Consider the following 15,567-nt stretch of genomic DNA (forward strand, 5'->3'; position numbering starts at 1 on the left):
GTTGGATTCCTGATAGCAAATGGCTGCTATGTTGTTTTGATTGGGCCACTTCAGGCTGATGAACGCTCTAGACTGGATAAGAGCGTAATCATCTCGCACCAAATTGAGACTGTCGAGCGGGCAGAGGAGGAACTATAAGTTCTGGAGAGCTCCATTTTTGGTGCAAACCATGATTTTTCTTTTTTTACTGAAGAAAAGGAGAGAAATCATCATCTCTTTGGATCTCGCATATTCCCCAAAGACTCTCGAAATGATATTTGAATACAGAGAAAGAAAAAGTAACTTTACAGAGCAGTGCAGTCTGAAGTACTTACTGATCCATATTACCAGCTTTCAAAAAAATAGCATTTTCATATCGTCTTAAACCGTCACTGGATTCCATAACCATCAACTATCGCAAGAGATTGACCCCCAAAACTAGTATCCATTACAAAGATTTTGAACAAGCAGCCTGTAAAACATTCATACTCATTTCTCAGACTCAGAATGGAGGGAAACGCTGAAGGGGTAAGATGGAGGGAGAGCAGAAGGCAGGTTGCAACCTGGTCCATCTGAATTAAACTACATATCAAGATTCAACCTAATCTCGGTGGCGTTTGCAGATATTTAAATTGGTGTTTTGGATTGACCAGTCGTGATTTTGTGAATAACGTATGATGTGAAGACCTGAACCTGAACCGAGGTCAATGGATAGCGTTTCTCGCTGACGATGCAAATGCGTTGGGTCCCACATGCCACTAGGGGGACCCAAAGCTGAATGATCAAAAGTATGAAAAGGGAGACGAGAAGTACAATCAGCTGTTTTTGTTTGTTGTTTCTGTCTTTAAAAGTAAATCTGGACGATAGGAGAGAGCCATTACTATGTCAACGTGCTTGGAAGACGGCCAAATGAAAAAGGTAATTTATTTTATTGTGCTTTTGGTGGATACGAGGATTTTTATTTTTACTTTTATAAAAGAACTAGCAGGTTTTATACGTCCTGCTAGCTAGATGCTCTAGCCCTGGATAAATGCTAAATGCTGGCCAATGTTAGCTGGCTGGGGTTCGTGTGTTCATTAACTCACATTTAGTGTTCGGTGCTTCATCAGTTTTCACTAAAATATGATTTTTACGTCGCGGCTGTCCTGCCACGAGTCAGTCGTTTTATTTGTTTTTAGTTTTGTTAAATCACAGTACTGTTGTTGTTGTTGTTGTTGTTGTTGTTGTTGTGCACACGTCTGCTCTTTTGCCATCGTCCGTTGGAAGTTGTTTCTCAGATAAATGCCACTCAACAATATTCTATCGTATTACTGGTAAGAATGTACATTCAAACACACAAAAACACATAATAATCGGTTTCTGCAACATCACAACAGTTTTTATGCAAGAATATTTGCTTATGATGCATTTTGCCCTTTAAGCTCTATCCTAAACTTAACCCTTAACTGCCCATAAAGATTGTGGCCTGTCTCTTGAAAACCAGAGTCTGTTTCCCTTTTGTGGCAGGGAAGAAAGTGGTTGCTTCTAGCGGTGCTGGATTATGGTCTAGTACGGGTTCAGTCTCCTCCTACCTGTTCAGTAGGTGTCACACCTTATGACCCTCCATCGCTTCATCTGTACCTACACCTAAAGTTTAAAAACAGTTTTATAAATTTTGTAACTCCTATTACGTATGATAAACAATGTTGGAAATTGTAGGTTTTATCCCAGGGGATGGAGCCAGCATATTCAAACAGACCCACCTCTGCAGGAAAATAGATAGATATACAGCCAATAAGAGAAAGGAAGGTGCTCTATTGTTGCCAATAAATATACATATTGGCAAGAAGAAAAAAAACCCAAAACAACTAAAACTCGAAGTGTGACGATTTTGTGCCCTGGAACTATTTTTTTTCAAAAGTCCAGTCAAAAGTCTTTTTTTATTCCACAAGTGTCTGACACAAATATTTAAAGAAACAAATTGTTACATTGGGAATACACCTGGCGGATCCAGTAAAGAAATAAAGACAACAGCTACAAAAGTTCCAAAGTGTAATCCTCAACATTCTTCTCGTTTTGGTCGAGGGGCGGGTATGCAGACACGGCAGTGGCAGAAGGCCACGTGTTCTTTTGTGATCATCGACACTTGCAGTCCTCGAGCCACGAACATTCTGTGAAAAATCAGAGCAGATAATAGAAGCAGAGAGGAGGCCGACAGACAGCATGCGGCTGCCATGGCAACCCGCTCGGCGGGTGCAGGAGGGAGGTAGAGATGAAACATGAAGGCAGATGAAAGTGTGAAGATCAGCTTGGCCTCCCTGCCGCTTCCTGTCACTCTGTTTGGCTTGAACTCCCATCGAGAGCCCTCCCTCCGTGACTCAACATCCACCCCCCCACCCCCCCCCCCCCCCCACTCCACTCCCCTCCTTGCCCCCATACTGAGCCGAGGGGTTGCTCCTGATCAGAGCTCTCCAAACCGCAGCAGAGCGGCACGCAGGAACCGCCGTCCACCGGTGAAGCTCCAGATTCAGACAGCGGTGCTACGACCCAGGAGGGGGAAGGCCGTGGGCAGGCCGCAGCTGGGCTCCAGCACCCTCAGACCTTGGAAGCCGGTCTGGAAGCCTCCATGTGCCCCTTGTCTCCTTCCTGGAAGTCCTGCGATTCCTCCCTGGAGCCCTCGCAGTGCTGTGAGCGGAGCCCTGGGCTCGCGGCGGGGCATGGTTGCCACGGCGGCGGCCCCTGCACTCCCCGCTGGCGGAGTGAGGTTGTGGTTGAGGTCCATGTTGGACAGAAGGTGTCCCAAAGAGTCCCAGCGCTGGGAGGAGGGCAGGCGGATTAGGGAGGAGTAGCCTCGCTCGGGGAACAGCGTCATCACCGGGGGCTTGGCCAGAGCAGCGTCTTGGCGCTCCCGCTGAGGAGGGGGGTGTCGCAGGGCACGGGGCTTCACGTAGGTGCCTCCCCGCGGGTCAGCCAGCACTTCGCTGTAGGGCGGAGGCGGGTCCTCCATCAGCACCGCCTCCTCGTAACACGGCGGTTTCCCAAATATCTCTGAGTCTGAAAGAAACAATGAGACGGAGAGTCACACACACAGAGTCAGGCTGTGATTGGCCGGCTGCAGGAGGTCATTCTAGTTCTCATGACGAATACTGGGTCATACTGGGTCAATACCGGGATTGACCCGCTGCTTTGCATCCTGTATTACAAAAACAGACAAACCACTGCGCAAATCACAAATGGTTTGATAGCGGAAGGCAAAAATAACAATGTCCTGACTGGCACGTGATAAACATGCATGACTTGGAGGAAACTGAGGCTGCCGAGTCCAATCGATGTTCTCCAACTGATGTATTTGTATTCTGGTTCTCTTCCCAGAAGTCTGACTGTTCCTGTGCCTCCAACTGTCCCACTGATGGCTAAAAATACGGCCAGAACTGGCCCGTAAAAATACGGCCAGAACTGGCCCAGTACCAATAACTGTCCCTCTACAGTCCTCCTCAGGTGAAGCGGCGGAGCCAAAACATCTTATCTCACCGTGCTTTTTTGTTTGTTTGTTTGTTTCTATTTCTAGCCTGATGGAACAGATTGATCCGTATCCATTGGAACAAGGTGAAGGAGGGTTCGAGGAAGTATTCCGGTCGGGGCCATGGCACTGACAGTCAGCTGGGTGAGTCAAGCCGACATGTTCACGAAGAGCGGGTGACGAGTCACCAGCATCTAGTCTGAAGCAACAGCAGCAGCAGGGGCTTGTTGTTGTTTGGCCAAGTTCTCATCAACACTGATGAAGATTTTGAGAAAAAAAACATAAGATCTGAAAGCAGCAGCGCTGTCGCAGCTCCTGAACAGAGGAAGGAAGGATGGCAAAAGAAATAAAATAAATATTAATGCTACAAGCAGCTTGCTGAATTTGGTGAGTACGTCGAGGGGTTCAAAATGAGGTGGAAAAGCGCGTAAGGAGAAGAAATAGATGAAAGCAAAAACGAAACAGAGCAAAAACGAAACGGAACAAAAACAATGGGTCTTTCACCAAGTCGACTGCTCAGCCCCAAAAATAGAATCCTGGCTGCATGCAAGCGTGAGCCATGATATGTAGGAATAGCCCTGAAATACACGCAAGTATTTCAGTCCTCACGCCTACTGCACTTGTATGTCGACTGGCCTGTATGACTTGTTGATGTTGCTGCTGCGGCACCTTCACATGTGAGAGGCTCTGCAATGCTGGCGCCTGTTCAGCGCCAAGCAGTTCCTAGCTTGGTGATTTCCGCAGCAGCAGCCCGGTCCCTGAGAACTCTGGGCGCCTTACAGCGGTGATGGTTGTCTTTCAGACACGCACGGAGAGCTGATGGGCCGAAGCGACCTCAGACCGGTACATGACCTGCTAGCTAGTAGGTTAGCCATATGGCATCTGTTCCCATGGAGACGTGTTCTGGATGAGAACTGAAGCCTTCGCCTATCCCAAATCCTGCCTGCCGGTTCCAGACTGCAGCAGATCAATTATTAACGACACATCTGAGGAGATTGGCATGGGCTGAATCAAAATCACCTCTTAAATTTCTGATATTGAATCATTTGTATGTGCTGAACGGAGCAACACAGAGTGTCGGCAACTGAGGATGAACCAATAAGAGAAGGAAAAAAACACCTGGGTTTCAGGGCTAAAGAGTGAGAAGAAAAGGCACTCTAACTAAAGTCCACCAATAAAAGCTGCACAGGTTAATTTTCGTTGCAGCATCTTTCAGGCGCAATGAAGATGGTGAAACAAAATGGGCTCCTAAAAAAAGGATAAAACCAGAGTACTTTAGTCAGGTTCTGTTGATCTGTTCTGTGAAAGACGTTCTGACGGTTCTGCTGTTTCACGTTTAGCAAGTCCGAGTCCGATGTGAGGGACACTGTGTTTGGTGCTTGCATGGCTGCTGTTGTTTCGGCAGAGACGGCTCCTGTTGGGGCTCAGCTGGCCTCCACCTGCTTTTCCTCGGCTCTGCTGCTGCCTGGATACTGAGGCTCTTCATCAGGTGGCTCGGCCTGCGAGACTCTAACAACCCTTTGTCCCGCAAAGCGGCTCCTCTACATCTGCCCTGGCAGCAGTGTGTGTGTGTGTGTGTGTGTGTGTGTGTGTGTGTGTGTGTGTGTGTGTGTGTGTGTGTGTGTGTGTGTGTGTGTGTGTGTGTGTTTGCTGAGCGAAAAAAAGGTCCAAAAGCGTCATTAGATGCGCTAACTATTGACGCACCTGATCTACTCAAGAGGCGCAATGCAGGTTGCGACCTTCACTCGGGCAAAATTGTGCACTAAGTCCCTTTAGCGCATATTCATTGGCTTAATGAATATGTAGATACGGGCGTTTCTGACAGAATGCACAAAAATATATATGGTTATGGTTGCATGGCTGCAATCATGCTGCTTGCAATCACTCTGTTGTCCCATGCTCTCTCCGAATGAAAGCAACTGGAGCGGCTGCAACTTCCTCATTTAAATGCCGCAGTCTTGACCGCTTTTGCGCAAGCTGGCAATCCCGCATGCAATCTTAATAGATCACCCTCAACACTCAAACCAACAAGACGCACAGTCTGTTAGCGTGCACAAGCAGTTTAGCGCCCCCTATTTCGGATCTTCCCACATTAAAAAAAAAAAAAAAAAAAAAAAAAAAATTCTTGTTTTTTTCGACCTCTGGGTCAGCGTTTGCGCAATGCATTATGGGATATATTGCTGGGTTGGTTAGTGACCATTGGTTGTGCACTACTTGTAGCGATGCACTGAGGGAACTATATAGTGAATACCACTCAGAATTGGGACACCATGTGTAGGGGCTGATATGTGACACAACCTGTACTGTGCTAAGGCAATCTCAGCTGTTTCCCCTTCTTCAGAACCGAGTCCAGCTCGGGCATGTCGGGGGCCACTGAGTTCTGCTGCCTGAGGAGGGGGGAGGCTGGTCTCTGTCACGCATGCCGTCTCTTTCATCTTCCCCTTGGTGCTCGTTTCCTTGTTCATCCATTCTGTCAGCCGTCGTGTCGCCGCCCACCCTCCTGTGCAGCCGCTGTCAACGTGAAAAGCGCGGGGGTGAGGTGGGACTTGACATGGCGTGATCCTCCTCCTCCTCCGTCATCAGGGATGTTCAGCTGTGGGCATCATGTCCCTCTTCATCTGTTTGCCTCAAAGCCAACCTAAATCCCTGAACTTTACCAACTTCCCCCCACCTGTAACTGGTCTCACAGGTTTGCTGGATTCAAAGTGGCTCGCCTAAGACTGGTTTGAAATTTAGGTTTTGAGCCTTTACGCATCAGAATGTAAAACACTTCAAGCTCACAGTTGTCCTTTTGTCACAGACGCCACATAAAATCTTGCCTGCCTGTGAAGTCGCCAGCAAGCAAGCAGTTGGTTTCGCTGGGCGACGAAACCTGACGCCTTCTCACGCCCACTCGCCTTTTTCAGTCTAACCAAAATGCCAAAGATTTAAAACGGACCAACTCACAGACCTTGGCACGTAAACTGAGGGCGAAGAAAAAAAAAGGAAGCAAACAGGCAGACTGGGACTCGGCGTCTCTGCTGAAAAACTTCCTGTTCTGGCCAGCGCAGCACAGATGAAGTGAGTTTTCTGGTAGAGAGCATCAAGTGTCTTGGATGGTTGCTCATACTGGTGAGAAACCATCTGTAGTGCAGTTTTGAAAAAATAAATGAATAAAGAAAAAGAAAACAATAGTAATAATGAAAATCAATGAACCACCAAAACCAGCCCAGCAAGCTAACTTTGACCACAGTTCACTAATATTTGCAACAGCTTGATAAAAATCGTTTGTCACCACCCGTCCACATTACCTGGCAGGCTGACCCAGGTTGCTTGCGGCATGGGATGAGGAACCGGCAGAGGAACCGGTGGAGATCGACGAGGTGCAGGAGGAAGAGGAGGAGGAGGAAGTGGGCAGAAGAGCGGCGGCTCCCTGGGCAGCTGTGGAGGTGCTAGAGGAGGCAGAGGGGGAGGGACTGAGGGTGCGGGAGGGCAGCTGAGGGGCTCCATCTCCACAGTGCGCAGACACTGCTCCCTCAGCCGCTCCTCGTGGCGCCGCTTCAGCCGGCGCTGCAGGAAGCTGCAGAAGCAGCACAGCATGACCACCACGGCCCAGATCAACCAGAAGCCAGCGAAACAGGCCAGAAAGGTGTAGGTGCCCTGTGACATCACCATGGCAGTGAGGGGAGGTTTCAGTCCCGCTGAGATTCTCCTGGCTGAACTCGCAGAGAATCCAACCAAGTCAACGCAGCAAAGTGGGAAAGGTCAACGTGTGAACGTTCCCAGGCTCAGTTCTCCAGACTCTCCTTGGACAAAATATCATCTCTGTGAGACAACAGTAATAATATCGTTCAGGAATTTGCTGACGGTGTTTCCAGCGGCGCCTTCATGTAACTTGGGAATTGCAACCTCCAGAAAAGCAGACAGAGGTGACAGTTGAGCCTCCGGAGTGCAGAACGGACGGTTTGGAGTCTGTTGAAGTTCCACCAGCTTTTCTGATCATCCAATCATAACAAAAATCTTTTCTTTAACTTCACTTCTTCAGGATTCAAACAAGCTCAAATACGATGTCCTTGGTGAATTTACAGGAAAATATATCCAAATGTGTAAAAAAAAAAATAGATTTAAACTTTACGATATAAAGGCGTTTTCATGGATAACACTTCTAACAGAGGTTTTTGGCTTTGCAGCTGATTTTATCGAGACGTCTTTCACCAGGAACCTTGGTGTCTCGTCAAATCACAGAGTTATTTCCCTCATTCGCAGAAGCGGCGATGAACCTTTTTTTGCACATCCTTCTTGAAATGCGGTGTCGATGGATAATATTCCTCGGCTGATCTGAGAGATCTTTCACCGGACAAAGGTCGAGTCATGGTGCAGGATTCTCTGGAGGAACTCTCGGACGTTGTCCTTCGATGATTCCAGGCAAACCTTCGTCGCTGTTCGTTCTGATCGAGAAGCAGAGCTGGTGCAGTTTTCTGGAGCTGGTGGTAGAGGAGGAGGAGGAGGAGGAGGAGGAGGAGCGAGAGGTTCCTCAGACTGCTGCTGCACTGTGGAAAACACACACAACAGATTGAGGAGCAGGAAACATCAGCCAGCATCACAGCAAGCTCGTCTTTAATGTCATCGTTCCATTCCGCCATCGAGCTGAGCGTCACTTTGCTGTCGCCCGTCATCTCTGTTTTTAGCTTCATTCACACGTTTGTATACGTGCATGCGTATTACATCCTAGCCGCACTCTCAACCCGTCAGCACCTGCTATCTCCGTCGCACTGCCGCAGCACTCAGTCAGATGCGACTACATCCACCATTAATGCAACTCTGCATAATAACTTGAAATCATTTTATGAGAGGGTCAGTGATGATTCTGGAGGGAAAATCTTCTGCTGCTACTACAAAGCTCCACTTTTTTGTTCTAATAATTCCTCATTTTAAAAAAGAAGAAAGATTTTCCTCACACTATGAACTAATTCATTCATGGAACCATGAACATAATTTTGAATGATGCGCTACGGACTGAACTAGTTCATTTTAAATTATGTGAACTTTCCCCAACACTCTTCATGTCATTACACCGCTGATCTGCCACCGAACAGTGTCGAGCTGCGTCACAGTGAAAAAAATATTGTCATTTTCCTTTGTGGCTTTATTTCATCCACATTGCAACAGCTAATTAAAGTGGTTATTCTCTCTGTTGTTGGGTTGCCGTGACCTCACTGCTTTAAAGCAGCTCGACCTTCAGCAGAGTGATTTTTGATTTGTAAGAGAACGCAAGAGGTGCAAGAGGTGCACGACGCGTCGAGTGTGGGGAACGCAAACTGTCCTCTGTGTTGGCATGGAGGAGGAGGCTGCTATATGTATACATAAGTTATATGTATATATATATAAAAGTGTGTGTATGTGTATATGTACTGTGTATATATATATATATATATATATATATATATATATATATATATATATATATATATATATATATGTATATGTATATATATATATATATATAAATATGTATGTATATATATATGTATGTATGTATATGTATGTATGTATATGTATATATATATATATGTATGTATATGTATGTATATGTATGTATATGTATATATGTATATGTATATGTATATACATATATATATATATACATATACATACATATACATATACATACATATATGCATATATATATATATGTATGTATATATATATGTATGTATGTATATATGTATATATATATGTTTATATATATATACATACATATATGCATATATATTGACACCTCTATATGGATGCCTGCCCTCAGCAGTGCTTTTGATGATGATGATGATGATGATGATGATGATGATGATGATGATGATGATGATGATGATGATGGCAATGACGAGGGACAAATGATAAAAATCACCAATGACGGACAAAACTCGTGAGGTGACAAACCACCGGCTGTCTCCACCCGTCTTAAACACCGCAAAACACACTGTGGGTGAGTGTGAAAATGAGAAAAAAACTTCAGAGCAAAACACGAAACAACTCAGGCACCCGTCCTTCTGATGCGGGCAGCTCAATTGCCCCAGGCCACTTCTCCAGACACAACCACAGCTACGAAACGCTGACGGTCCTTCCCACGCACTTTCTCAAAGTTTTGAGTTATTTCAGTCAAACGGAGAGACTTCCTCCGCAGCTTGATGAGCCGGGACGAAATGGAGCTACGGCGCTTTCCGCTGAGTCTGAAGTGGCAGTAGAAAATCGAAGTGCCACCATGTAAAGAAAAGTTCACAGTGGGGAGGCCATGGGGGCTTTTGCTGCTCTAAAGGGACGCTGCAAGAGCTGCCTCGCCCCCGTGTGTGTGCGTGCCTGTTTGTGACGCGACAGCTCACACTTAGTGTTTGCGTGTGTGTCACAAGTCAAAGAGCTGCCACTGTGGAGAGATGTTTTGCGTTGTCATTCTGCTGAAGACAATTTTTGGAAGGAGGAGCTGCTCCGTTCACTGACCTGTGGATGTGTCGGACAAATCAGCGCCTGTGTCTTTTGTGTTGTTGTGTGCATATGGCAATGCATTTATGGGCATTTCCTGGAGGGCCACTGTAATAATAGTAATAATGGATGGATGTATCAGGATATCGGAGTGGCAATATGGTGACAGGCTGATTTCTTTCCAGTGGCCAATCAAGGTACTGCAGCCAAAAATCCAATCCTTGCCCAAAAGGCCTTGTTCCCCACAGACTTCGATGCACAAACAAAGGCCTGTAAAACGGTAAGCGTTACGCCTCCGACCTGAAACGCAGTTCATAATTAATCCTTCTATTGTGTATTTTTTAGAATACACAATGGAAGATTCCTAGAAAAGACTTTATTCCCAGCAGGACGTCACATTGCATTATGTGCTGTCTCTCGCCTTGTTCTGATTGGCTGATGCGTCCGGATGCATCACGTGAATTACAGAGGCCTGATGGGAAGTGATACTATTGTGCGTAAAAAAGTAAATTCAAGATATTGGGACTTTTTCGGCTCTAGGTGAGTGACGCCACAGAGAGGGGGGGGGGTCATCGTTGCAGATCACGGCACCAGTGTTTTAAATATGTGTTAAAACTTCTCCACATCGAACTGTGCCTGACAATATGTGAACATAAAGTTGTCGTTTTTGGGTCAGGACATTATCGCGTTGATTCGCATTTTATTTTACACTCTCACGCACTGAGTAGCAAGCGGGAGGAGGTTGTGTGCAAACGGTGGCACAACGAGGTTTCGCTCCACCGCAGTTGTTCAAGCCTCCGCTACCACCTGAATGCAAAACACGTAGCAGCTAGTACGAGCCCCGGAGCTAACGAGAACGTCAGAGCGCCGAAACCAAACAGAGTCGCCAACCAGATACATATTTTTTACGCTAGTCTTGAGTCCCAGAGCTCGGTGTCATATGAAATGTTCCACTCGGGACACTGCGAGACACATGTTTTTCCTCCAATTTTCTCACTCCTGCTCTATCTGGCCACTTTTTTCAGAACCGGCTGCTCTCCTATTGGACGCGCCAAGATGTCGTCACAGCGGCAGGCGCCACGCCTTGCACCTTGCGCACCGCTCAGGTGGCTGCGCGGCGGTGCGCTCTTGCGCCATGGTAGCACGTACACAATGAATGGGCGCGCTGCCGCCACCATGCGCTTGCCGCATTCAATGTGAATTCAGCATAATGTCAGCTTAAAAATAAAAAAATAGAAAATAAAAAATGAATTTCATAACGACTAACACAGACAGTTTTGTTGTCGCCGTGAAAGCAGCAGATCCACAGGCGCTGAGTCTCGGCTGATAAGGTCACGAGCTGCTCGGTCACTCTACGGATCACATGATGGAATTGATCTTCTTCTTTCATCAGCTTTAAAAGGAAAGTGTCAGTAAACCGCACTTTTGACTAACGGCCGTGTTTTATAACAAGGAGCTGCTAAATATTCCGTGTCTCCACTAAGTCCTCAGTGGTGCTGTTGTTGGAGCCATAATGTGGGTTTTGTTCATTTTTATTTCTGTGCCGGATGACTGTTGGTGACAACGCCAACGGCAAAGACGGCAGCATCCAACAAAAAAGCCCCCTGACATTCACTTTTCAGCAAAACAAAATAAAAAATTGAAGCGGCTCATCTTTCCATTTGGTCCTGAGAAGCAGGCTGATGATCCACAGACGGTTCGATGTCGTCCATGCGATGATGGATGCGTTGCTGGAGTCTAAAATCTGTATTATTGTTCTGCTGCTGCAGGTTTGCGCCGTTGTTTTTTTTTTAATATTAGCCTGAATGATGGTGCGCGGTTTCATCTCCACACCTCCGTAATCAGCGAGTCACTTGGCGGCTGGAACGACCACACGGGGACTCGTGTTCCTCCGCAGATGAGATCATTTCTGTTGCGCTTCACCTCCTCCTCCTTGTCTTCCTCATCTTCCCTCTCCTCCTCCTGCTGGATGGGCCCCGCTGAGAACCTGCCGTCAGCGCTCGAGACTCAGCAGTGAATTTTTAGAGAGCCTGCCTCGCTTCTTACGCTCCAGCACAGGAAGTACAGTGAGACTGACGACAGTCTCGTGTTTTTTCAACCTACACATCTTATTCAGGGAAACACGCTGTTGCTGCTGTGTGTGTGTGTGTGTGTGTGCTTGTGCATGTTGTCATTTGAAAATTGTTCAGAGGTGATTCATGATGTTTCATTCCGTCAGTGCACAGAGAAAAATAGACCTCTGTGTCCCTCCTACACTTAGAGTGTAACCGATGTAGGTGGCTCACGTATACACGCGAACAAGTGCGCGCAGTGCACACACGCGCGCGCTTCACACACATGCACACGTATATAGACTTATGTGCATACGCGTAAAATGGACACTTGCGAAATCGACCTACATCCACACGTACGAGTGTCAAATAAATTCGCATAAACACAACACAGTGTCAGGGTGTCATGAAGAAAAAATTACATATACAAATATTTTAAATTTTAGACTACCGACCTAGTAAGAAGTTTTGCCTGCAACACCCCGAGTGGCCACTGAGTAAACTTGTAATCAAGGCACGGACAGTTTGCTACGGTGCGTTCATGGTCTGTTGCCGCGGTCAAATATTCAGACGGCTGATCTCGACTCGTGTGACCGTCGACTCGACCGCAGAATAATGATGAGATGATCTGACGCGTGATTTTAATAACACGCTAAATATATATTTAAAAAAAACAAAACAAAAAAAAACAACACACACACTCGGATGTGTTGGGTTCTTTTCGTTGTGTTTATTCTCTAATTTGAGCCATCCCCGTTTTGATCAAAAATAATCCTTGGCAGAAATACTCACAGTGAAGTCCTGGAGAGTCGCTCCGGATATTTAGGAAAATCAACATTCAAATCCTGTGAAATTGTCAACCATTCTCGTAAAGCTTATTTGAATTTCATCATTAACCCCCCCCCCCCCCCCCCAAAAAAAAAAAAAAAAAACGCGCGTTTTTTTTCTCTCTAATATAAATATATAAATTACGCAACAGATGAGACGCACTGCCGTGGTTGAGCGAGAAAGACGGAATGATGTCCTTCTATACGCCAGGTGGTCATTAATTGAGCGTGAACTCGGGCGGGCGGGCGGCCGTCGGGAACTCACCTCTGCCGAAATGACGCAGCCGCAGCGGCGTCAAACTTTCACGTCCACGGCGACAACAAAACAACAACCGCAACACACTCTGACACTCGACGTCCTCACGACGCGTCCGCGGCCACGTCCGTCCGTCCGTCCGTCCTGCCTGCCGTCCTCCCCCTACTCAACCCCACCGGCTCCACCGCTCTCACTCAGCAGCCGGTGGACGGTGCGCGCCCGCGCCGCCGCCGTCGCGTCCGCGGTTCGGAGGTCTGCTCACCTTGACGTCTCCGGTTCCGCTGCTTCTCCCGCTTCTCCGTCCGCCCCTGGCAGGAGCAGCTGAGGGAGCCGCTGTTCGTGACTCCCCTCAACCCCCCTCCGTTCGCCCGCCCGCCCGTGACCGTCTGTCTGGGTGATGAGGATACGGATCAAGCTGCGGGGCGCGGCCTTTTCGGGGACGCACGACGTTCGGGGCGGGTCGGGGCGTTGTTCCCTCGAATTTTTAGTTTGCACAAATTTTTCAATTGTGACAGTATGACGTGTTCCACTTTTTAACTCCTTTTGTAATGTCACACAGGGCCTGATTTATTTATTTTATTTTTGTTTTATTTCATATCCTAGTTTATATTAGTTCCAGTTCCCATTCCACATGATGGTTCCAGTCCACCAGCTGATTTGACTGTCAAATTCCAAGTGTGAATTCAAATGTGTGAGTTGATGGTTCAGGTCAGGATGACAGACACAAAATGAGTCTGACGGTGATGGAAACGAGTGCGAGCAACCTGCCGAACGCTGCTCAGAGATGACGATCGATGTGGACTATGGTCCCGCTGCAGGATGATAGACACGGGAACCCACGCACGGCTGACCCCCGCCGTCGACGATGATGTGACATCACCTCTATGTGGCAACAGGGCGAACAGAAGCTCCTCTGCAGGACGAACCCTGAACTGTGCTGCTGTTCACCTGCATGCAACTCCACAATAGGTGCAAATTAAAAATCCTCTGTTGTGTTCTTCACTCACAATAGCTGCTTGATGGAGGCTCCACGGGTGAACTCGCGCTCACACAAAGCGGTGGCCAGAGTTGTGCTGTTTCTCGGCTCCTTTCGATCGGCTGATGCGTCCTTGATGCATTACGTGAGTTACAGAAGCTTGATGGAAAGTGAGACTACTGAACAAATGGGCCCTTTAATGACTTTTTTGGCTAGGTAAGGAAGCTAGCTAGTGACTCCATTGAAATGAATGGCCCGCCACGTTGGATCCTGGGGGCCTGGCCTCACTGGTTCAACTTTAGATTTAACCAGATTAAGTTTGTGCTTCCCTCTGCAGGATGGAATTGCTTAAACATTTTTTGTCTCTGAACATTAGCCGTAGTTCATAGCTGTTAATAGCTGTAACTATTAGGCAAGTTAGGCATCAGCTGGAGGCGACTCTATTAACGCGTCCTGTCAAAATAATGAGTCACGTTGCTCTAGGGGCTCGTCACGACCAACACGCTTCGATTTAGTTTGGTTTGTGTGGTGGGTGGGTGGGTGAGTGAGAGCCAGTCCGTTGATAACAGCTAAAGTTTAGCCCCAGTGCATGATGGGAAAATGTATTATTGAAGCACAATACCAGATAATTGAGAAAATAGTTTGGGCTCTTTTGGAGGAGGACGAGCGATAAGAAAAACTGGTGAAAAAAAAACGTGGTTTGCGCTTGTCATTTATTTATTCTTAACAAATGATAGCACAATAATAAAAAATAGTGTTATATAATAGATTAAAAAATAATGTGATACTCAAATTTTTTTCATTCCAAGAAGCCTTTAAGGTTCTATGATAAGAGTGTAGTTAATGCGCTCTGAGAACGAAGAGAATGAAATGGCAGGGTTTGTGACATCAGGCCGGCTGGATCTCTGACAGGAATTCATCTTTCGGCTCCAACGAGACCTTCCCAACCCCAGTGAAGAACAGCTCCCCCCGCAGGAGCCCCACAGCGCCGGAACACTCGCTGCCTCCCAGCTAAATGCTAGCGTCAGCGTGTTGCGGCTCCCCTCATGTGTGAACAATCGGCGCCTTGTTGCCAAACATGACGTGTTTTGGCCCCCAGACAGTGTCAGAGTTTGGACTCCGACCACACGCGCGCGCACGAGCGAACGCACGCACACGCGCGCGCTCGCGAACGCAGGCACACACACACGCACACGAAGGTCGAGATGAGAAGGATGTAGTAACAGCTTATTTTTAGCAGGATGGAGGCGCTAAAAATGGAGCGAGCAGCTCGTGGTTCCCAGCAGGTGGAGAGATGGTCGTCCAAAGTGGCTTCCACCCACAGTGTGTGTGTGTGTGTGTGTGTGTGTGTGTGTGTGTGTGTGTGTGTGTGTGTGTGCGTGCGTGCGTGCGTGTGTATCACGTGACAGCTGGTTTGACTCATGTTCAAGTGCCTCGGATCTCGATTCTCGGCAGCGTCAGGCTGAAGTATCTCTGTGAGGAAGTTTCCCCTCGCACATGTTTCTTTGGCAGACTTTCCTTCCCAT

The 15,567-nt window shown here is 47.3% G+C and overlaps 1 protein-coding gene across 1 annotated transcript; it reads right to left on the reverse strand.

Moving 5' to 3' along the window:
- Nucleotides 1–507: 507 nt before the first annotated feature.
- On the reverse strand, nucleotides 508–13,441 carry prr7 (proline rich 7 (synaptic)). The gene is made up of 3 exons (XM_076022427.1): nucleotides 13,075–13,441; nucleotides 6,769–7,941; nucleotides 508–3,012 (listed from the first exon to the last, which is right to left on the reverse strand). Exons 2-3 carry the CDS (start codon nucleotides 7,130–7,132, stop codon nucleotides 2,486–2,488), a joined length of 891 nt encoding a protein of 296 aa, XP_075878542.1. The 5' UTR covers nucleotides 7,133–7,941; nucleotides 13,075–13,441; the 3' UTR covers nucleotides 508–2,485.
- Nucleotides 13,442–15,567: the final 2,126 nt, after the last annotated feature.

Source organism: Nelusetta ayraudi, unplaced genomic scaffold (genome assembly GCF_046127955.1).
Source record: "Nelusetta ayraudi isolate G7.1 ecotype Tasmania unplaced genomic scaffold, CSIRO-AGI_Nayr_v1 ptg000011l, whole genome shotgun sequence".
In the NCBI taxonomy this organism is placed as follows: Eukaryota; Metazoa; Chordata; class Actinopteri; order Tetraodontiformes; family Monacanthidae; genus Nelusetta; species Nelusetta ayraudi.